The sequence below is a fragment of the Nelumbo lutea genome, chromosome 1 (genome assembly GCF_056320005.1).
Source record: "Nelumbo lutea isolate HS-2025 chromosome 1, American lotus-T2T, whole genome shotgun sequence".
Taxonomy (NCBI): Eukaryota; Viridiplantae; Streptophyta; class Magnoliopsida; order Proteales; family Nelumbonaceae; genus Nelumbo; species Nelumbo lutea.
This window is the reverse complement of record NC_142684.1, coordinates 110,301,055-110,325,022: the sequence shown is the minus strand read 5'-3', so window position 1 is coordinate 110,325,022 and position 23,968 is coordinate 110,301,055. Positions and strand designations below refer to the sequence as shown.

Genomic DNA, 23,968 nt, shown 5'->3' with positions numbered 1-23,968 from the left:
TGAGCCAACTTATCCAGAAGGGCTAGATTAAAGGCTTAGGGATTACTGAATCCCAATCCCCCATTAAATTTACTTTTGCAAACCTTCTGCCAGCTTATCCAATAGATTTTTCTTTGGGAATTTGAAACTCCCCTTAAGAATTTCCTTTGGGTTGCGGCCATCTACTTAAAAATGATTTTTGGAATCAGAAACATGACATAGCATAGATTAGAACAAAATTGAGAACTGATTTTCTCATGACTTCCTTCCCAGTAGATGACAGAAAGCATATTTTTAGCTACCATATTTGAAGTTCATTCTACCACACAAAAGTTGAATAAGTTAGATTTGACCTACCCATAGAGGTTGGGAGCCTGAGATAAGAGGAAAGTTTGTTCACTGATTTAATTCCCATGACTCTGGGCATTATTTTGTAGAATTTAGGTACAACTTTGAGCTAAATAGGACTTCAGATTTGGAATGTTCACCTTTTGGTCTAAGGCCTGCTCATATTGCTTCAACATCTCTAGAATCACTCCTTCTCCAAGGCTTGCTTTTAAGAAATTGTATGAATCATCTACAAAGAACAAGTGAGTAATAGCCAAGCAATGGAAGTTAATCTTAATTCTAGAAATAGAACATGAGGAGGGCAAATTTTGGAAAGCAAGGGAGAAAACTTTCGAGTATAATAAGAATAAGTAGGGTGGTAGGGGGTCAGCCTGTCTTAAGCCTTTGGAGGGAAAGAAGCGTTTACTTGGGCTGCCATTAACTAGGACCTGATAGGACACATATGAAATGCATTGCCAAACCCAACCAATAAAAATAGAACCAAAGCCCATCTTTTCCATAACAAATTAAACAAAACTCCATTGTATTCTATCATAATCTTTGCTCATATCTAGTTTGATGGTCATGAAATTCTCTTTATGCTTGGAACATTTCATGAAGTGAATTATTTCATGAGAGATGAGTACATTGTCAACTAGGGACAAAAGCCTTATGATTTTTTGAAGAGTGGGCTTCAATCTATTTACCAGTATCTTAGCTATTATCTTGTACATATTTATGGGTCTGGATTTAGCTGTAGCCTCTGAGTTTTATATTTGGGAATAAGGGTTATAAATGTTTTGTTTAACTCTTTCCTTAAAATCCCATAATAAAAAAACTCTTACTTGAGTTAGGCTAGGGCTAATAATATCCCAATATCTTTGGAAGAATGAATTTGAAAATCCATCTAGGCCTGAGGCCTTGTGTATGTGTGTTTGTGAGGGCACACACACGTGTGTATTAGAAATACTTAAAACTTAGCACAATATACAAATATGTAGATGTGTATATCATAATAATATGTTGGTTTAGGCTTGAACTAAGTCAAGACAAACTCGGGCTACTTGAAGCCTCAACCCATGCCCAACCTGAATTGAAGTCAGGCTCGAGCTTTTTGGTCTAGGCCTAGCCTAAAGCCCCAAAACTCAAGCCTAACTTGCAAAATCATGGATTTGGCCTACCCAAGTTTCATCCTAAATTTTATCAACTTAAGATGTGATTGCTTAGTTTCTATTTTTTAATAATTAAACTATTCTTTAATTAGAACAGATATATACAAAAGAAGTTAACCAGTCTTGCTCTTCATGCCACAAGAAACAAACATCACCAAGAGTGTTTGTTTTGTGAGCCAACAGATGAAATGCCAAAGTATACTTCATAGGTCTATACATATAACTAAATTTATCAAAAGATTTAGCCATTCAAAGTATTTGGTCCATAAGGCCAATAGATTGCCAAGAAAAATCTAATGAATGACTTCGAATCTTTTGTAAAACCACCTGAGCATCTCAAATATATAAGCTTTTGAATTGAAATCTAGCTAGAATTAAAACTCAAAGCTCATCATGATCTCAAATAGCTGGATATTCCGATTGATTGATTTGAACCACCTTTTATAAAAGGCATAACTTGTAAGAAATTACTTAAAGCAATGGGAAGAGATGTAAAACGGGCCGTGTCGTGCTGTGCCACAGGCTGAATTGGTCCGTGGATCGGATTATAGTTATTTATTTTAAAAAAATTAATGTATACAATTATTTATATATATATATATAATTAAATAAAATAATATCATAAAATTAAAAATAATTATTTATTTTATTAATTTATTATTATTATATAATTATAATTTATATATATATAGGCCATGAAACTCGCGCAACCATACAGTCGTACCATTCCCAATAGGGCCCGGAAACCATCGTACCAGGCCAGACCGGCTGAAAATCGTGCAATTTACACCTTTAATTCTCCGTACTTGTAAAATCAAAAGTTTGATTGGTGGATAGGCCCAGACTGTGACTTCAAAATCTCGCGGTTTGGACCCTTGACTGAGTTAGACGGTTGGACGCATTAATGAGTTGATGTAGGAAGCGTAGGAAATTATTGCTACTGCTACAAGCTAGGACTGGTAGTTGATCACGAGGTCCAACTTTCTCATCTCAGTTAGGTTAAGTTAAAGACTGGGGGAGCAACACCACATAAATCAACATTAATAAAACAACAAAAAGATGATGTTGGTGGGGTGGGAATTAGTTTTGTTTTTTAAATCATGTCAATTTGTGGAAATAGCTTAAAATCAGAAAAATGAGGGCAGATGGCATGTGTTTTGCAGTTCATAAAATCAGAAAAAAAAAATAAAATGATCATACCAGAGATAGTCAATTCAGATAAATCAGACAACCAGATCATCCACTTTGCAGTTTGCACTCTACACTATATAGTACGAGTTGAGACTGACTGAGATGCGATTAGGAGTCTTTTCATCAGACTCTTAAATTTATTGTCGTTCTCGGGCGGCTTTTGGACGTACGGTGGTGAGACAGTGAGAGAGAGCGAGATAGAGAGGATGACCGGAGGAGGTTTCACCGTTGACAGTAATGTCTACGGTGTTAATGCTCGGCTGACTGCATCAGTGGTGATAACTTGCATCGTTGCTGCTTCAGGTGGCTTGATCTTTGGGTACGATATTGGGATTTCAGGTGCGTTTTCTTTCCTTTGTCTCTCTCTGTTTCAGAATTCTAGTTAGGCAGAAGAGCACCCACACGGTGGATCTATGATCTATCATCCTCTTTTCTGTACTTCAAAAGACGAATTTTGAGGGAGATTCATCATTCATCATTCATCATTGTAAGGAGATAGATTTACTTCATTTTCAAATCAACATTTTGAATCGTAGCCTACTTTGCAATCTTAGAAAAGAAAATTGAAAAGTTTCTTCGTGAAATAGTTTAATTTCTCTGGGAATTAGGTGGAGAAGGACTATCAGTCTTTTGTCCAGCAGTGAACTACAGGAATTATGCACAAATACCTGAAAGTTCTTTGAGACCGTCCTGGTTGGACAGTTGGACCATTTGGAGCCGTGAACCAGATCTTAAAATAAAAATTCTCCAGACTGTTGATTTATTAGTCAAATTGATCGTAAACCTTTCGCTAGCAAATAAAAGTTCTCGATCCATAGAGGTCCAGATTTGTTATATCCCAACTGCCCGAGATGAGCCAACTGGTTAGCCAACGCCATTGCTTCCGAAGCGCTTCCTCAATCGTCACCCAGAAAATTAATCCTTCATAAGCGCTTCCTCAATCAGTAGCTTCGTTACTGATTTCTGTTTTTGTTGTTGTAGTTAATCCTCCATAATAATAATAATAAAAAAAAGCCTCCATAATAAATAGAGAATAGTTCACTTACATTACTTTTTTTAACAAAGTCTTCCTTTTGGAAAGGTTTTGGACTTTGGCTGAGTGTTTCCAAATTATGGAATGCCTCGTTGATTTTCAAACCATTGGTCATGATCCAATCAAACGGTTGAAAGCCGATGATGTTCCTAATAATAATATAACCAGAGCTATCACACGGGTTGATCTTCCAATAATTCAAAACTTTGACTCTTTTAGTAAAGAATCTAAGGTCGAGGTTTATCTTTCTCCTTTTTTTTTATACTAGCTGCCTAGCTGGTGATGTACAGCTCGTATTATCATATGCCACTATAAAAGAATAGCAAATGGTAGAACTGTTAGGACCACTAGACCTTTTGGTAATTAGAAAGTTAGGTGATGTTTGGCACATCTTTCCAGTACGGCGTCGGAAAGGTTGAAAAGACTAATATATATATATATATATATCAAAAATACGCCTCTACTAAAAAGAACAATAAAACACCAAAAAGGTCTTTTCGTATTAAAAATAGGCTTTTTAGCTGTTTTTAATAACTCGGAAGACCATGACGTGAATTAAATGGTCTTGATCTTTAGATACAAAATTCCAAAACTCAGAACGTCTTTCTTATATATTAGATTATTGAAAAATCTACTCAAAAAAATTTGCCAAACAACCCTTAAAATAGAATTTATACCTATTATCATTCAGTAATCAGTATTGATGTAGCGCAATCTGGTCACTCCTAACTAGTACTCATGTGGCTCCTAAGAAGTACCTGAAACGAAGAGGAAGAAGAAGAACTCCCAGGGTTTTGACCGGCGGAAACACTCCGATGATTAAGTCAGTATTTTGTGCAAGAAGCAAAGGGAAAACGAAGGCTAAGAGTGAAGATTGCGCAGGTGATTCAAAGATACATTATTCCTTGAGAATGATCCCTTTATAACCAAATTCCATTGCTTCAGGCCCTCTGACTTCTGACAGAGCAGGTATAACCACCACTGTCAGCCTGCCATAGCCGTTATAGGCAAGGCTGAGGTGGCACGTGCGGGGCCGTCGTTGTAGGGTACGTGCCTGTCAGGCGCGAGACACCTTTATGAAGGTGACAGGCACGACGCTATCTGACGAGGGACATGTTTGCTATCCACAGATTTGTTGGGTACGACAGTCGAGCAAGAAGCTTTCCTGTGGTATACCGAACTACCCTTCCACGAATCACCTTGAGTTGGACTGTCTCTTAAGTGACGAACTGCTTGTAGCAGGTTATGCCGAGCTGGTTGACCCGAGGTGTCCAGAGACGGATCAGTGCGTTATTGCCTGGGAGTGGCCCGAGGTCCATTATGGGGAGCTCGGGCCTTAAGAGAGGTCAGGATGTCCCGAACTCGAAACGTTCCGAAGTGCCTTAACCCCGGGGAGGAGGTGCGGATAAGGTGGCTCCCGACGAGTAGTTTACCCGTCGAATTGCCGAGCTGTACTCAGTGAGACTTTCCCTCCGAGTTGTGTTTACGCTCGTTGCATTGTCATGCTGAATTACTGTTTGAGCAAGGTCACGCTTAGATGTATCCATGCTGCGACGTCAGTACAAATCACCCACCATGAAGTATCGAATGAACATGATGTATTAATCAGAAGTCAAAATTCTCGAGGTTCGTATTAGTGAAAGTTCTTTCAGAATCATTCCATTATGGGGTATAGTGTGGTCCATTTATAATTTTTAATACTAATAATGAAAATGATATTTTAGAAGAGTCAGACATGTTTTCATCAAAATTCATGGGGTTCTTATTTATCAGATTTCTTTCGATTTTTGTGAAAGTATTAACAAACTCCTAATATTAAACAGTAATATCAATCTGTCATTTTGTGGGTATTTTAGTTACAGTGTGGTCAATTTCTAATACCAAATAATATTTTAAGGAAGCAAACAGGTTATTAAATTACCGAGTATCATCAATTTTTTAGGCAAAAATTTTTAGTACGATACAAGTATAACATCCGTAAAGTACCATAATATCATCCTTAGGGGTGCAAATGGTGATGATTCGATCCAAGGTCCGATTTTATTTGATCGAATTCAGATTATCTCTGGTCGGATCTTTGGATGGGTCCTATATCTGATTAAAAATTGGATCAGATTTAGATCACTCTGAGAAGATTTGATCTGGTGTGTTATATATTCATATTTGACCTAAACCTGATCTAACCTTGCCCGACTTGCATCATCAATATTACATTTCCTCATTCTTCTCTGCTAACCTCTGTTTGCATTTACATTGATTCCAGGGGGTGTGACGACGATGGTGCCGTTTCTAAAAAAGTTCTTTCCTTCAATACTAATTAGGATGGAAAATGCCAAGAATAATACATACTGCATTTATGATAGCCAGGTTCTCACAGCATTTACATCTTCATTGTACATAGCTGGTTTGGTCGCATCTCTCTTTGCTGGCCGCCTCACCAGAGCCATTGGTCGCAAATCCATCATGGTATTAGGAGGTTTTACCTTCTTAGTAGGTGCAGCCATCAACGGTGCTGCCTTCAATGTCGAAATGCTGATTTTGGGCCGCATCTTACTCGGTTTTGGTGTTGGCTTTACTAACCAGGTAAGTGGGGTCTTGAATTGTCTTGTTTGGATATCAATGGGCCCGTCTGTCCTAACATGCTTCAATTCAAACCTGGTGTCTTCCTCTTGGCATGGATATGTTATAGTTTTAGACCCAATTGACCAGCTGACTTTCTCAATGGGCTTTAGATTAGACCCAATTGATTCATGTGGGGATGGTCTTGTCATTTACTGGGCTAAAGCCCACATGAAATCGGTCCATAGGAATGGCAATGAGTGGGTTTTATGAATTCTAATTCCTACTCACTTTTCTAAACCTCTCAAGTCTTAACCTGTACGTGCCCCAAAACTCGTACCAGGATGGTTTCTGAAAATTTCAAACCCTTCCCACACATGGAAATGCAAAATCCTCTTACATTGAAGTGCATTTAAGGATAGGGACAGATTGTACTTAAAAGTAATAAATAAGTGAAATAAACAATAAAATTTTCAATTATTTGATTAATACACGTAAAAAAAACACATGAATTATCAATGTAAAATTTAAAAAACATATAAACAATCAATTAGATGAGACCCAATTTTCATTCATGTGGGGATGATGTTGTCATTTGCTGGGCCAAAGGCCACATGAAATCTGTTCATGTTGTTGACTTTTATATTGCTATTGCCGAAATGAAGGCTACTCCAGTTTACCTATCCGAAACGGCACCATCAAAATGGCGTGGCGCATTCAACACAGGCTTCCAGTTGTTCATAGGCATTGGCGTCCTGGCAGCCAATGTCCTCAACTTTTTCTCCGCCAAGCTCTACTGGGGCTGGCGCCTCTCCCTTGGCCTTGCAGCTGCACCTGCCATAATCATGGTGCTATGTGCCCTCCTCATATCCGACACTCCAAGTAGCCTTGTGCAGCGTGGCAGGCTCGAAGAAGCCAGGAGATCACTACTTCGAATCCGAGGAGTGGAGTCGGACATTGAAGCCGAGCTAAACGATCTGGTGAAGGCAAGCGAAGCCACAAGAGCTGTAAAAGAAGAACCATTCAAGACCATCTTTGAGAGGCAGTACCGGCCCCACCTCGTCATGGCGGTGGCCATACCTTTCTTTCAACAGCTGACGGGAATTAATATTATTGCGTTTTATGCGCCTGTCCTCTTTCAATCGGTTGGCTTTGGCAGCGACTCTGCTCTCTTATCAGCCATCATTCTAGGCTCCGTCAATCTCACCTCAATCCTTGTATCCACCTTCATAGTTGATCGGTATGGTAGAAAAATTTTGTTCATGGAGGGCGGGATCCAGATGGTCGTCTGCCAGGTCAGTGGGGGTACTTTGTTAAATAAGATATGTTGGATCAATTACGGGGGAGCCAATGGGGTCCTCGGCCGTGACAAAATCATGCACAGCAGGCTGGGCCATGTGGGACCTATACCTTATACCTTCTGTGTGTGGAACACTTACATGTTTACTTATGATAGGTTGCCTAGCTCACTGTGCACGATTTTGTTTCTCAGCCAGTCTAGACTCCATTACAGTTTCTCACCAATACCCAGCTGGCAATCCTATTGACACCGAGGATGAATCATCTATCCCTCTTTTTGTATTACTTGGCCAAACACAATTCACCACATCAGCTCCCAGCATCTGAAACCCACATATCAGGCCAATGTGGTGTATTGCGATTGGTCCAGCATCCTGTAGTTAACAATTTAACAAATTTGGAATTGCTACAGAGCGTGACTCGCACCGAGAACATTTCCGGTACTTGATTTTATCATTCATGGGAAGATGTTTCCAAGAGCTGGTGACTTGGTGTGAGGGGTACACTGAGCATGTTTTAGTCATACATCAGGAATATCTTTCATACTTATAAATTATTATTCATTGGAGATGATGACAATGCACAGTGAGATATAACTGTGATGTTGGTGTGAGAAGCGCTCTGTGGGACCAAATTTCAAATTCGTATTTGCCCGATATAGCTGAGCCCAGCCCAAGCCAAGCTGCAGGTCCAGCTCTTAGAGCTAAATTTACATAAGCCCAACTTTTGATTATGGACCTTGCAAGATGCAAGTCATCAAATATGGTATCTACCCTTAAAAAAAGCCCAGTCCAGTTTTGGTTGGCTGGTGATGAAGCAATCGGACTACAGAAATAATGAAATATCCACTCTAGTTCGGTTCTGGACTCAGAATCAATTCACCTCAGCCCATATCCATGGCAATCCAAATCTGACCAAGAGAAGGGACCCAACAAGAAATGGACTATATATAAATATAGCAAAAGTATATTATATGAAACCCAGTAGTACTTTATCTCTTTTCAGAGTAGGCATTTTATATTTTATATGGTGTGTTCTTGGTGAAGGTGGCCATTGCTTGCGTAATAGGAGCCACGTTGGGGGTTTCTGCAAATGAATCCATGTCCAAAGGCTACTCCATTTTGGTACTGGTGCTCATGTGTATCTACGCGGCTGCATTTGGGTGGTCATGGGGTCCTCTTAGCTGGCTCATACCCAGCGAAATATTTCCAATGAGAATACGTCCCGCCGGTCAGAGTATAAGTGTTGCCGTCAACTTCGTGACGACCTTCGTTCTATCTCAGACATTCCTGACTATGCTATGCCACTTCAAGTATGGCACATTTTTATTCTACGCCGGATGGATCACTGTGATGACAAGTTTTGTTGCTCTCTTCCTTCCTGAGACCAAAGGAGTGCCGCTTGAGTCCATGCACAAGGTCTGGGAACAGCATTGGTTCTGGCATAGGTTTGTTAGCCGGGCCCCACCGTCCGACTTATAAAAACCGACACATTGATCAGTCACTCAGTCTTTATTTAACACGTTTCAGGCAGCATTGAAGGTTTAGTGTGAAGGATTTGTAGGATTTGTACGCATTTGTAGAGCAAATTTAGAGTTCACAAACCCAGAGATCTCCTTTTCTCTCCTTTCTTGTAAGTTTTTTTTGGGAAATATCAGACTAGTGATTGGTTGCAGTTCACATAGAATACATTATTGGGTAAATTACAAATACCCATTTCACTTGTATTATGGGGTTAGTGACAAATGCCCCGTAGTTGTTAAGTCGGATGATGGAATGTGTTAAGATACCGAAATGCCCATTTGATCTTTTTTTTTTTATTTTTTTTTTCATTGCCATTTTTTCTTAAAATCTAGTTTAATCTAGGTTTTGTTTGGCATGTCTTTTTGAGAAGATCTTCTTATAGCTCTAACAGTTAAAAGATCCATTGAGGTTTTAACATAAGATCTGGACAGTCCGAAAACAGTTTGCAGAAAAATGCACCAAACGTGCCCCTAATCTTGATATTCCCTTCCCTAGGAAAAGTTACCTTGAAAGTAGCCTATCTCAAGTAACCGCAAAATAAATAAGAGAGGTAGCAAACAAAAGAAATCTGAAGGATTACCTTAATCAAATTGAAATTATTACAAGCTATGAAGCCTGAAGTGTTGAAATTTTGGATAAACTTCCATCAATTCAACCATTGATTAAAATTTTCAAGTGCTGCCATAATGTTTTATGATTAGCTGTAATTCATTTGCAAAGTCAAGCAAACAAGTCGAATTCCGAAAGCCAATTCTAGGACTATAGGTAGTAAAACAAAAATTCAATGCTGTTATCCCGAATCTTAAGGTCAAATTCTTGTAAAAGAATGATCCATCTGATGAGCATAGGTTTGACATCTTTCTTAGACAACCAATGTTGTCATCTTTTTTAGACAACAAATGTTTTAAGGTTAAGTGATCAGAGTAGACATCAACTTTGGTGCCCAATAGGTACAGATGAATCTTTTCCATGGCAAATACTATAGCTAACAATTCTTTTTCGGTAGTGGTGTAATTCAATTGAGACTTGAATAGGCTGCGGTTAGCATAATATACTACCACAGGACATTTATTCACCCTTTGTCCCAAAACTGCTCCGATGGCGTAGTCAGAGGCATCATACATTATTTCCAAGGGCAACAACCAGTCGGAAGGTTGAAGGATTGGGGCTTTGGTTAGTGCATCTTTCAGACAATTGAAATTCTTAAGACAAGCCTTGTCAAAATTAAATGGGACATCCTTCGCCAAAAGATTGCACAGAGGCCTAGAGATCTTGGAAAAGTCCTTAATGAACCTACGATAGAAACCAACGTGTCTGAGGAATGAGCGGATTTGCTTGACAGAGGTAGGAGGTGGGAGTTTAGAGATTAGGTCAATTTTTGCTTTATCTACCTCGATCCCTCGTTTGGAAACTATGTGGCCTAAGACAATACCCTCTTGGACCATGAAGTGACTCTTCTCCAAACTGAGTACCAAGTTTGTCTCGATGCATCATTGAAGAACTTTTCGTAAGTGTTCGAGACAAGTTTCAAAGGAATCCTTGAAGACAGAGAAATCATCCATAAATATTTCTAGAAAGTCACCTACCATTTCCGAGAAAATTTCCATCATACGCCTCTGGAAGGTTGCTGGCACATTACATAATCCAAACGACATTCTTCAAAAAGCAAATGTGCCATATGGACAGGTGAAAGTAGTTTTCTCTTGGTCTTCAAGGTAAACGGCTATTTGGTTATACCCAGAATACCCATCTGAGAAGAAATATTTCTGCTCTGCATGTTTTTCCAGAATCTGGTCAATAAAGGGCAGAGGAAAGTGGTATTTTTTCGTGACTGTATTGAGTTTCCTAAACTCGATGCATACTCACTATCTCGTGGTAAGTTAGGTGGGGATCACTTCACCTTGATCCCTGGTGACCACGGTGAGTCCACTCTTCTTAGGCACCACTTGTGTAGGACTTACCTAACTACTATCTAAAATTGGGTTGATAATACCCACATCTAACCACTTGACTACTTATTTGATCACTTCTCTCATATTTGGGTTCAACCGCCTTTGCATCTCCCTACTTGGTTTGGAACCCTCCTTCGTATAAATATGATGCATACAAATAGATGGACTAATCCCTTTTAGGTCATCCATTGACCAACCAATGGCACCCCTATACTCTCTTAAGACATCAATCAGTTTCTCTTCTTGTATAGGGGTTAAATCGGATGCTATAATTACTACTAATGTTTAGTTAGGTCCTAGAAACACATACTGAAGGGAGTCCATCAAGGGTTTTAATTCTAGTTGCGGAGGAGATTCAAGGGAAGGCACGGGTGGTTCACTCTTTAGCTCAGGGAGAGGTTCAACAGTAGGCCAAGATCGTAATGGGTGTGGAGAATTTGTTAAAACATTAGCTTCCTTCATCGAGTCATCCGCTATGACTAATTTGGTCTCTCTAGGGTTTCTATTTACATCTATCGTACAACAATCTTGTTCTAGGTAGGTAGAAGGACTTCCGGACTCATACATGTCTTTACACTTTCCCTCCCTTTGAAGAGATGAGATTTCTTCAGTATCTTCTAAGTATGGGACATTAGAGTTTGTAAGATCTTGGTATTGGGGAAGACCTAGGGATTCGTTTATGGAGTCTACAACCGGCAGACTAAGCATTGAATCATTTTCCCACTACACGTTTCCATGAGCTGAATTACTTGGCTCTCTAATCTTAGGATTGACTGTTGCTGAGCTAAGATCAGCTGTTGGAGCTGTCGAAACCTATTCATCAAGTGAATCAGTTTGGTAAGGTTGACAGGAGATTTGATATGGCTGAGCCGGTTGAATCCCAGGGTAATTATTGTACTCACAGTGAGTCTGGGCTTCAGATCATTGAGAGTGCACATCTGGCAAGGTGGGTTCTTGGGCTTGGGCCCAATAAGCGAAATTGGGCTGATTTTTCCACCCGGGGTTATATGGACTAAAGGATGAGTTAGCATTGGGTTGAAAATCTGTTAGTTGCATGTACTTGCTCTGGAATGACTAGTTGACAGGGCTCCCTGCTGGGCACTGACTAACATGATGGGCCGGACTTGCATAGATGGAACATGCTGGACAGGATGACAAGGTTGGGAATGGGCTAAATTGTTGACGACATGCAAGGACTTAGTCAAGTCTTTGGGCCATCCCATTGATCTTGTCTAGTTGTCGAGACACATTGTACCAATCTATTTATGGCTTAGGTTGGAAGTAGTTTCTCATTCCACAAACTCCGACCATTGAATTCATTTTATTTATTTTTTATTTTTTTTAATTTTAATTTCAAATTTAGATTTTGAAATTTAAACCTAAATTTTATTTTTAAAATTTTTAAATTTTTTTTTTAATTTTCTTTTTTTTTGAATTTGAAATTTAAATTTTTGAAACTTAAATTCAAATTTAGATTTTGAATTTGAATTCCTGAAATTAAAATTTTTAAAATTTAAAAAAATGCAAGCAATTCAAACACACGACCTATGGACTGACCTAGGGTTTTCTAACTAGTGGTTCAACCAATGTGAATCATCTTATGTTCACTTGGAGTTACACCACTTCTTTTGCTTAGCCAGGTAAGAGGCGGGGATGTGGGAGGCTCTCCTTGTTCTCGTAAGGACCTAATTAAGTAACCACAAAACCCGCTTAGGCGTAATCGTTTAACCTCTTTCCTTAGACACCAACCGCCGGTTATGGAATGTAATCACAAGTTTCCCTAAAATTCAGCACACCTTTGAACCAAGTGAGGCTTCCTTAAAGGATCTTGCTATCCAAATTTTAAATTAGGGTTTAGGGTAAACCGTACGTGAAGGGTGGTGATTTTTGGGCCAAGGAAGGGTGATGAAATCTCCACCTTATCTTATTTAAATTGGGTGCCCTTAAATGGATTAACGAAACTAAAACAATCAAACAAAATGAATACAACTATTTATAATGCATGAACAATTATTTCTAATATGCAATTCAACAATTAAACGTAAAATCATATAGCAAACTAATTAAGAGAAGCAATTAAAATAAAAAGAATACCTAACACATTTACAACTAACAAAATAATTTTAACAATTAAATAAACCTATATGAAGCATGCTCTAGAATATGAAACCCTAAATGTTGGGATGCAAATGCAAAACTTTTAAAATATTAATTAATTTTTTTTTTATTTTTTATTTAAATTTCATATTTATTTATTTTTTATTTTTTAATTTCGAAATTAAATTTAAATTCAAAAACTAAACTCAAATTCGAAAATTTAAACAATTTCCTATTTAATGATTAATTATTCAATTAAATAACTAAAAAATGGAAAAATCTATGATATATTGAATGAGATGGAACAATTAACAATCGACTTTCTATTTCGATGAATGCGGGTTATCGTAGGTAACCGATTTCAAAAATAACATTTGATAATAGAAAATCATTTAAAGATAAGAAAGACGTTAACGTTCGTCGTTAAACATCACCCTCTCCCTACTTCCCTCCGTAAATGATCAACCTACTCGGTTGCCTCTGTAACCTCATCTATGGAGAGCAATGGCTTCAAAGAAGAAGCTCTTGAACCCAATGTAGGAGATCAAAGTTCAAAAATTAGTCCTCAACATCTCTTGGGTGAAAGTGGAGATTGTCTCACCAGAGCCGCGAAGGTGTTGGAGCAACTGAGTGGGTAGACCCCCATTTTCTCAAAGGCTAGGTACACCATTCGGTCTTTTGGTATAAAACATAATGAGAGCTAATCCTTAAAGTAGAGTGCTTACTTACCCAGAGTTCCTTTGTTATTGTAGTAATTGAAAGCCAATCCTTTCATCCTTGGTGATGATAATCCGAGCACCATGGTCAGAGCATCGGCAATGAAATCCTGCTCAACCCATTACTTCTTTTCCTAGATGAACCAACCTCTGGTCTAGACTCAACTACAGCTCTTAACAGAATAGTTCAAATGATACACAATATTGCAAAGGTAATAAACCACGACATTTCTTATTTTCTTTAATTTAGAGAACACCCTTCCTTGAATTTCAGTGTGGGGTTTTGTAGGCTGGAAAAACAGTAGTGAGTACAATTCATCAGCCATCAAGCAGACTATTCAATAAGTTCGACAAGTTAATTTTCTTGAGCAAAGGCAATTCATTGTACTTTGGAAAAGCTTCTGAAGCTATACTATATTTATCTTCAATTGGTTGCTCTCCTTTGATAGTTATGAACCCAATGGAGTTCTTAATTGATCTTGCAAATGGGAACATGAATGACAAATCAATCCCATCTATTCTGGAGGATAAAATCTTACTTGGAAGCCAATTTCTTGAAAAACAAGATGGAAGGCCATCCCCTGTGGACGTCCAAGAGGTTATAAATTGATCATAAGGCTAATCTTATGTCTGCTTATTTGATTCTTTTACTTTTTTCATGAAATTCCTTCAAATATATCTGCATTCAGCCTTCTCTGCAGTATCTTGTAGGTACTTATGAAACAAGGATTTCAAACATAGAAAAGCAGAAGTTTCTGAAACCTATGATGATTGATAGTGAGCCAGAGATACAAGGAAGGTCACATTCAAGAGATTGGGGAGCATCCTGGTGGGAGCAGTATTTAATTCTTTTCAGGAGAGGTCTAAAAGAGAGGCGCCATGAATATTTAAGCTGTTTACAAGTCACCCAAGTTGTATTCACTGTGATAATAATAGGACTCCTTTGGTGGCATTCTAATGATTCATCTCCCAAAAGGCTGCAAGATCAATGAAGTATATATTAAAGGTATCTTCCTAGTCCTATTTTGCTCTAGATGCTACTCTTTCAAAGTTGTTCAGTCAATAACAACCAAGAAGGCTTGCAGATAGGGCTGTTGTTCTTCATTTATGTATTCTGGGGATTCTTTTCTATATTCACAGACATCTTCACATTTCCACAATTCAGTAATTTGTAATTTAATAGACATATGGACCATTTCATTTGACTGAGAAGGGAGAGGGAACAACTGTCGAATGTTTGATTGAGAAGTTCGACTAGAAGAGTGAGGGAGATGAATAGCCTCTTGTGAGGGAGAAGAGTTCGACTAGAAGAAGAAGAAGAAGAATATACCTATGATAGAGAGTGAGGGAGATGAATAACCTCTTGGATGCTGATTGAAGGCATTATGGATTTACGATTTCAAGAGGAGAAGTTCGACTAGAAGAGGGAACTAGGAAGAAGATAAGAATCGGTTAACGAATAAGTTAAAACTCTTTTAAATTTTAATTAACATATAAATGGCCAATTATTAGTTACTTAAATAAACCCAGTAGCTGCTGTATATGTGGTAGCAATACAAGTTTTAAATATGATAGGGTTTTCCATATCATAGTCGGACCCCTAAAAAAGACGAAATTAAATAAGGCAACAAATAATTATAACAAACAAAAAATTAAAGAAATAATTATGCTAAAAAGATTAACAACTACCAAAATAAATTCTAACAAGAAAATTGCTATTCTAAAAATTAAACCAAAAATAAAATAAACAAAAGAAAATTATGCGACAATAAAAATAAAAAATAAAACATTTTTTTTTGTTTTTTTATTTGAAATAAAAGAAAAACACAAACCTAATAGGATAGAAATTCGAACAAGAAATTAAAATAAAGAAAGAAAAATAGATCTAAAAATAAAATGGAAGAAAAATAATACTAAAAAAAATAAATCGGGTCTAGAAAAAAATTAATTAAAATTTCAAAAAACACTATTCTACCCAAAAAAAGAGGTCAAAAAAAAAAAAATACAATGGGACAACTACACTTGAAAGGCAATCCAATTAATCTTCTCTTCTCTTCTCTCCCATAGTCCCACAATGCTTTGGTACCCCACCTCTTGCTATTTCGTCTTGCAAAAACAAAGAGAAGTAAGAATTAAAATGAGATAACATATCAAGCAATAAAGAGAAAATAAAAAAATAATGAAATATATCTAGATAAAGCAAATAAAATATTCTCCATTGCTTCCTCAGTAACGGTGCCAAAAACTTGATGTCTCCAGAAGTGTGTCGTTAACCACTTCGGAACACCAGTTTATTAATTTATAAATTTTTCCAATCCTCACATAATCTTAAACAATGTAGTATGTGGTGAGGAAGGGGTCGAACCCACAGAGAAGCAAGGGAAAAATTATTATTTCTCTTTGTTCTGGACAAATAAAAAGAAAATGGAATTGGGAATTGTAGAAAATAAGAAAATAAAATTTATTAATACTGAAATTAAAGGTCCGGAATTAAACAAGACAATAATTAAAATTCAGAAATTCAAAAAGCACTGAAAGCAACAAAAGAAATAAATAAAAGTGATCCAAAATTCGGAACTAGTGGTGGTAGCTGTAGATTGGCTGGACAGCTTGTAGGAACCCCTCTTGACAAGATCTAGGCATCCTTTCCTTCTTCAGCCCTCGAACCCTTGGAGACACCTTAGCCTTGAACTGGACGAATTCAGATTTGCAAAGAACAAAAATGAACATAAATTAAATATAAAAGAGTGCTGGAATAAAAATAACAAAAATGAAAATAAAGAAAATAAAAGGTGGTTTATCAGATCCAGTGGCAATAGTTGGGGATTGGTTGACCAGCTTGTAGGAACTCTTTACAAGATCTAGGCGTCCTTCCCTTCTACAACCTTTGAACTCTTCAAGAAACCTTAGCCTTGTGAACTGGGTGAATTGACCAACCCCTTCTCCAGGGCCCTTGGGCTCATTTTATAGAGAATGGGGGATATAACTGGAATTAGAGAGAAAGAAGGGGTTTTTGTAGAAATATGGGTGCCCTAGGGTTTAGAGAGGAGGGTTAGGATTGCTCTAAGGTGATTCTAAGGTTGAGAAGATGGGGGAGAGTTAGCCCAATGTTATGTAGGGCTGAGATTTATTGGCTAAAGGTTGAATGGTGAAGATTAGAATTTAGCTGGCTCCCTAGGGTTAAAATGTTAAAAAGAGAGTGCCCTAGAATGGATGATGGAGACTAGAAGGGATGGAAGGTGAGGATTTAGCAGCTAGGGGTGGCTAGGGTTTGTTAAGGATGAAAAGAATGAATTAAGAGGCGCCTTAGGGTTTGCTAAGGAGAGGGGAGCATGCTAATATAGTAGGAGGGGTGCCATTCTAGGTTTAGCAGATAGGAGGCGCCATCCTATGCTCAGTTTTTCCAAAAACACCCCCTCTCTTAGGTAGGTTTCACACCAGCTTTCCAAAAATTGCATTTCAGCCATGAAACTTTTCCTGTTTTTCACAGGATTTGCACAATGACCCTTAGAGGTCACAATGTTGAATTTAACTAGGAAAATGGTACATTTTGACTATTCTAAGGCCAAAAAAACCTTGAAATAATGCCCTTAAGGCATTAAAATGTAAAGTTATCAAATTGTGCTTGATTCATTTCATAGTTCTCTAACTCCGAGAATGGTAGAAACTATCATTTGTGGACAAAATTGGTTGCGAATATCACCTGGTTATCTTTATATAGAGGAGAGCTTAGATGAGATTGAAAATATGGAATTGGGTAAAGTTTGTGTTTTTCAATTTTGTTTTTATTGTTCATGTTTATTTTGTTATAGTAATTCTAATGTGCATTTGTCTTTTTATTGAAAAAATTGTATCCTTGATCGAGGAGCAACCTCTTGTCAACATTGACGATTAAGTGGTTTAGTAGTTATGGAACTTGTGTTTTTAGTCCGATACAAGTATAACATCCGTAAAGTACCATAATATCATCCTTAGGGGTGCAAATGGTGATGATTCGATCCAAGGTCTTTATATAGAGGAGAGCTTAGATGAGATTGAAAATATGGAATTGGGTAAAGTTTGTGTTTTTCAATTTTGTTTTTATTGTTCATGTTTATTTTGTTATAGTAATTCTAATGTGCATTTGTCTTTTTATTGAAAAAATTGTATCCTTGATCGAGGAGCAACCTCTTGTCAACATTGACGATTAAGTGGTTTAGTAGTTATGGAACTTGTGTTTTTAGTCCGATACAAGTATAACATCCGTAAAGTACCATAATATCATCCTTAGGGGTGCAAATGGTGATGATTCGATCCAAGGTCCGATCTTATTTGGACGAATTCAGATCATCCCTGGTCGGATCTTTGGATGGATCCTATATCCGATTAGAAATTGCATCAGATTTAGATCACTCTTATCTGATCTGAGAAGATTTGATCTGGTGTGTTGTATATTCATATTTGATCCAGTGTGTTATGTATTTATAAATATAAATATATGATATATTATTTATTTATTTATAAATATATTATTTATATTGTATTTTTATAAATTTGTTATATTATTTATTTTTTATAAAAAAACATGTATATATGATAAAAATAGTTAAAAAATACTTGTATTTTTTGTTTTTTTTTATTTAAATTAGTATATTTTATTTTTCTTTTAATATTTATTAATTTTTAAAAAACAAGTAAGATCAAATCAGATCCGGAGATCCAATAGGATTCGAATTCAGATCAAGTCCTATCAGATCCGATCGGATCTTATACCTTGATTCTAATCCTGTTCAATCCGTTTGCATCCCTAATCTTCCTTCTACATGTAATAATAAAACCTTAATTCACCCATTTTTGAGTACAATATTCCACCACGAAAAAAAACTTTTGAGTACAATAAATAAGATCATTTTAAAAGGGATGTAAATGGGTGGGTAATTGTCCAATCGAACAGAATCGAATATATTGGTTCTGAGATTTTATTTCATTAATAATTGGCTTGGTTTTAGTTCCAATTTGATTGAGATTCGAATTGATTATTTTTTTAATAGTATATAGAGGTTACTTAGTTTTTTATAAATTTTATTATATTTCATGTTTAAAAGGATACTTTCGATATATATTAAAAGATAATTTTAGTTAAAACACTTCATTTATTAATATATACATAATTTACTATTGGCCAAATTTCTTAAAACTACCCTTATGTAGGGGTGGCCACGAGCCGAGTTCGGCTCATGAAAAGCTCAGCTCGACTCAGTTTCAACTGAGCTCGAGCCCAATTTACATTCGATTAATAAATGAGTCGAGCTTGAGCCTAATAGAGCTCGGCTCATGAGGCTCACGAGCAGAGCTCGAATATATATATATATATATATATATATATATATATAATAAAAATATTATAATTCTTAATTTTTTAAATATCAAATAAAAATATTTTTATATAATTTTTTATTTTTATAGAACATTTTTTCTCAAATTGAGCTCGAGCCGAGCTTGAGCCTCATACTATTCGGCTCGGCTCGGTCGAATCCACCCCTACCCTTATGGTTTAGCTAATTAACTAAGTATAACCTTACTGTTTGACCATTTTCTAACGTACCCCTACTATTTCTGACAATTTACTAGCTTTACCCTTACTGTTAATATCTTGGGTGGGATTTGAAGGGGTTAGAGAACAAAGTGTGGTAGAGAGAGAGAGAGAGAGAGAGAGAGAGAGAGAGAGAGAGAGAGAGAGAGAGAGAGAGAGAGAGAGAGAGAGAACATAGGGGAAGAAGGGACGCAGTAGTGGTGAAGGTGACTTCGTTGTGCAGAGGTGAAGAGAGAGAGAATGAAAGAGATAGAGGAGAGATTTAATGGAACGGTAAAATTGAGATTTCAGCCCTTCCATCAATATTTAACGGCAATGGTAATTTTTTGTAACAGTAGGGGTAGTGTCAGACTATAGTCAAACAATAGGGGTATACTTAGTCAATTAGTTAAACCATAAGGGTAGTTTAAGATATTTGTCCTTTACTATTTTACTGTCATTTTGTTAAGATTACATTATGAAAAATTATGTTTTAATTTATTATTTAAATAAATAATAATATATATCAGTATAATTGGGTTAATTGGATCAGAACCGATTATTTTGATTATTAATTAGGACGGTTCTGGGTCTTTGATTTTGTCTCAATTAATAATCGGTTCCGGACTATGACACCCTGTCCCTAACACAGACCCAACCCATTAATAGCCCTACATTTTAGCTAGGGGTGCAAGCTGGTACAGACTGGGCCAGGTTTATGCTCACCCCAAGCCCAACCTTAAGAATTTGACATAAGGCCTGAGCCTGGACTAAGTAAAAGGTGAATCCTGAACTATCCAACCGAACCCAGGTTCGTCAATCAGCCCCAGATGATGTAAATGTATGTGCGTGCTTTACAAAAAGAATATATGCATGCAAAATATGTCTATATATGCTTATATGAATCTATGTAGTGGGCTGGATTCAGATTGGGATAAAGTCGGGTCAGATTCGGGCTACCTAAGGGTTAGACCCGAGCCCAGCCCAATAAAATAAGAAAGCCCAAACTTTTGGGTCCAGACTCAGCCTGAGGACAAAAATCCAAAACCCAGCTGATACAAAATTGCAGGGGTTAGCCTGCCCAAGTTGCACCCCTAATTATAGCAAAGTGAAGTAAAGAAACAGGACCGACCTGAAAAAATAAAGTTGAATCAGAGTAGGAGATAGAATTGGGTGGTTTAACTCAACAACTCGGATTGGATTTAGGGTTGACCTAAACCTGATCTAACCTTGCCCGACTTGCATCATCAATATTACATTTTCTCATTCCTCTCCACTAACCTCTGTTTGCATTTGCATTGATTCCAGGGGGTGTGACGACGATGGTACCGTTTCTAGAAAAGTTCTTTCCTTCAATACTAAGGAGGATGGAAAATGCCAAGAATAATACATACTGCATTTATGATAGCCAGGTTCTTACAGCATTTACATCTTCATTGTACATAGCTGGTCTGGTCGCATCTCTCTTTGCTGGCCGCCTCATCAGAGCCATTGGTCGCAAATCCATCATGGTATTAGGAGGTTTTACCTTCTTAGTAGGTGCAGCCATCAACGGTGCTGCCTTCAATATCGAAACGCTGATCTTGGGTCGCATCTTGCTCGGTTTTGGTGTGGGCTTTACTAACCAGGTAAGTGGGATCTTGAATTGTCTTGTTTGGATATCAATGGGCCCGTCTGTCCTATCATGCTTCAATTCAAACCTGGTATCTTCCCCTTGGCATGTATATGTTATAGTTTTAGACCCAATTGGCCAGCTGACTTTCTCAATGGGCTTTAGATTAGACCCAATTGATTCATGTGGGGATGGTCTTGTCATTTACTGGACTAAAGCCCACATGAAATCGGTCCGTAGCAGGATGATTTTTGAAAATCTCAAACCCTTTCATAATGCAAAACCCTCCTACATTCAAGTGCATTCAAAGATAGAGACAGATTGGATTTAAAAATAATCAATAAGTGAAATAAACAATAAAATTTTCAATTATTTGATTAAGACACGTAAAAAAACACATGGTTGGATTTAAAAGTAATAAATAAGTGAAATAAACAATAAAAATTTCAATTATTTGATTAAGACACATAAAAAAGCACATGAACTATCAATGTAAAATTTAAAAAACATATAAACTATCAAGACCCAATTTGCATTCATGTGGGGATGATGTTGTCCTTTGCTGGGCCAAAGGCCTCATGAAATCTGTTCATGTTGTTGACTTTTATATGGCTAATGTCCAAATGAAGGCTACTCCAGTTTACCTATCTGAAACGGCACCATCAAAATGGCGTGGAGCATTCAACACAGGCTTCCAGTTGTTCATAGGCATTGGCGTCCTGGCAGCCTATGTCCTCAACTTCTCCGCCAAGCTCTACTGGGCTGGCGCCTCTCCCTTGGCCTTGCAGCTGCACCTGCCATAATCATGGGGCTATGCGCCCTCCTCATATCCGACACACCAAGTAGCCTTGTGCAGCGTGGCAAGCTCGAAGAAGCCAGGAGATCACTGCTTCGAATCCGAGGAGTGGAGTCGGACATTGAAGCCGAGCTAAACGATCTGGTGAAGGCAAGCGAAGCCATAAGAGCTGTAAACGAAGATCCACTCAAGTCCATCTTTGAGAGGCAGTACCGGTCCCACCTCGTTATGGCGGTGGCCATACCTTTCTTTCAACAGCTTACGGGAATTAATATTCTTGCGTTTTATGCGCCTGTCCTCTTTCAATCGGTTGGCTTTGGCAGCGACTCTGCTCTCTTATCAGCCATCATTCTAGGCTCCGTCAATCTCACCTCAATCCTTGTATCCACCTTCATAGTTGATCGGTATGGTAGAAAAGTTTTGTTCATGGAGGGCGGGATCCAGATGGTCGTCTGCCCGGTCAGTGGGGGTACTTGCTTTGTTAAATAAGATATGTTGGATCAATTACAGGGGAGCCGATGGGGTCCATGGCCGTGACAAAATCATGCACAGCAGGCTGGGCCATGTGGGACCTATACCATATAACTTATGTGTGTGGAACACTTACATGTTTACTTATGATAGGTTGCCTAGCTCACTCTGCACGATTTTGTCTCTCAGCCAGTCTAGACTCCAGTTACAGTTTCTCACTAATAGGGGAAGCTGGGAATCATATTGACACCGAGGATGAATTATCCATCCCTCTCTTTGTATTACTTGGCCAAACACAATACACATCTGCTCCGAGAATCTGGAACCCACGTATCAGGCCAATGTGGTGTATTGCGATTGGTCCAGCATCCTGCACTTAACAATTTAACAAATTTGGAATTGCTACATAGCGTGATTCGCACCAAGAACATTTCCGGTACTTGATTTTATCATTCATGGGAAGATGTTTTCTAGAGGCTGGTGGCTTGGTGTGAGGGGCACACTGTGAGAAGCAAATCTAATTTGCAATTTAACATAAAGGGTTGGGAATCTACGGATCTGCTCCTTATACGAACCCTACAGCATGTTTTAGTCATATATTAGAAACATCTTGCATACTTATAAGTTATTATTCATTGGAGATGATGACAATGCACGGTGGAATGTGGCTGTGGCGTCGTGTGAGAAGCGCTCTGTGGGGACCAAATCTTAAATTCGTATTTGCCCGACATAGCTGAGCCCAGCCCAAGCCAAGCCAAGCTGCACGTCCAGCTCTTAGAGCTAAATTTACATAAGCCCAACTTTCGATTATGGACCTTGCAAGATGCAAGTCATCTAATATGGTATCTACCCTTAAAAAAGCCCAGTCCAGTTTTGGTTGGCTAGTGATGAAGCAACCGGACTACAGAAATGATGGTATCTACCCTTGAAAAGGCCCAGTCCAGTTTTGGTTGGCTAGTGATGAAGCAACCGGACTACAGAAATAATGAAATATCCTCTCTAGTTCGGTTCTGGACTCAGAATCAATTCACCTCAGCCCATATCCATGGCAAACCAAATCTGACCAAGAGAAGGGACCCAACAAGAAATGGACTATATACAAATATAGCAAAAGTATGTTATTTGAAATCCAGTAGTACTTTCCTCTCTTTTCAGAGTAGGCATTTTATATTTCATATGGTGAGTTCTTGGTGAAGGTGGCCATTGCTTGCGTAATAGGAGCCACGTTGGGGGTTTCTGCAAATGAATCCATGTCCAAAGGCTACTCCATTTTGATACTGGTGCTCATGTGTATCTACGCGGCTGCATTTGGGTGGTCATGGGGTCCTCTTAGCTGGCTCATACCCAGCGAAATATTTCCAGTGAGAATACGTCCCGCCGGTCAGAGTATAAGTGTTGCCGTCAACTTCGTGACGACCTTCATTCTAGCTCAGACATTCCTGACTATGCTATGCCACTTCAAGTATGGCACATTTTTATTCTACGCCGGATGGATCACTGTGATGACAATTTTTATTGCTCTCTTCCTTCCTGAGACTAAAGGAGTGCCGCTTGAGTCCATGCACAAGGTCTGGGAACAGCATTGGTTCTGGCATAGGTTTGTTAGCCGGGCCCCACCGTCCGACTTACAAAAACCGACAGATTGATCAGTCACTCAGTCTTTATTCAACACGTTTCAGGCAGCATTGAA

The 23,968-nt window shown here is 38.1% G+C and overlaps 1 protein-coding gene, 1 long non-coding RNA gene and 2 pseudogenes across 5 annotated transcripts; 3 read left to right on the top strand and 1 right to left on the bottom strand.

The window, feature by feature from the left end:
• The first annotated feature begins 2,359 nt into the window (after positions 1–2,359).
• Positions 2,360–9,354, top strand: LOC148876769 (sugar transport protein 5-like). Of its 4 annotated transcripts, none has more exons than XM_088968846.1 (5): positions 2,878–3,008; positions 4,458–5,328; positions 5,966–6,285; positions 6,927–7,556; positions 8,607–9,354. In XM_088968846.1, exons 2-5 carry the CDS (start codon positions 5,205–5,207, stop codon positions 9,039–9,041), a joined length of 1,509 nt encoding a protein of 502 aa, XP_088824972.1. In that variant the 5' UTR covers positions 2,878–3,008; positions 4,458–5,204; the 3' UTR covers positions 9,042–9,354. The 4 variants fall into 4 exon arrangements, with proteins under 4 accessions (XP_088824963.1, XP_088824972.1, XP_088824980.1 ...); XM_088968854.1 differs by lacking the exon at positions 2,878–3,008 and having other exon boundaries at positions 4,455–4,872; positions 4,942–5,328; XM_088968837.1 differs by lacking the exon at positions 4,458–5,328 and having other exon boundaries at positions 2,360–3,008.
• On the bottom strand, positions 2,696–3,644 carry LOC148876770 (uncharacterized). The gene is made up of 2 exons (XR_016107064.1): positions 3,338–3,644; positions 2,696–3,102 (listed from the first exon to the last, which is right to left on the bottom strand). It is a non-coding gene; the product is annotated as an uncharacterized LOC148876770 (long non-coding RNA).
• Positions 9,355–13,626: 4,272 nt separating the features above from the next.
• Positions 13,627–15,023, top strand: LOC148876768 (ABC transporter G family member 22-like; annotated as a pseudogene).
• Positions 15,024–20,688: 5,665 nt separating this feature from the next.
• LOC148876767 (sugar transport protein 5 pseudogene) lies at positions 20,689–23,924 on the top strand (annotated as a pseudogene).
• Positions 23,925–23,968: the final 44 nt, after the last annotated feature.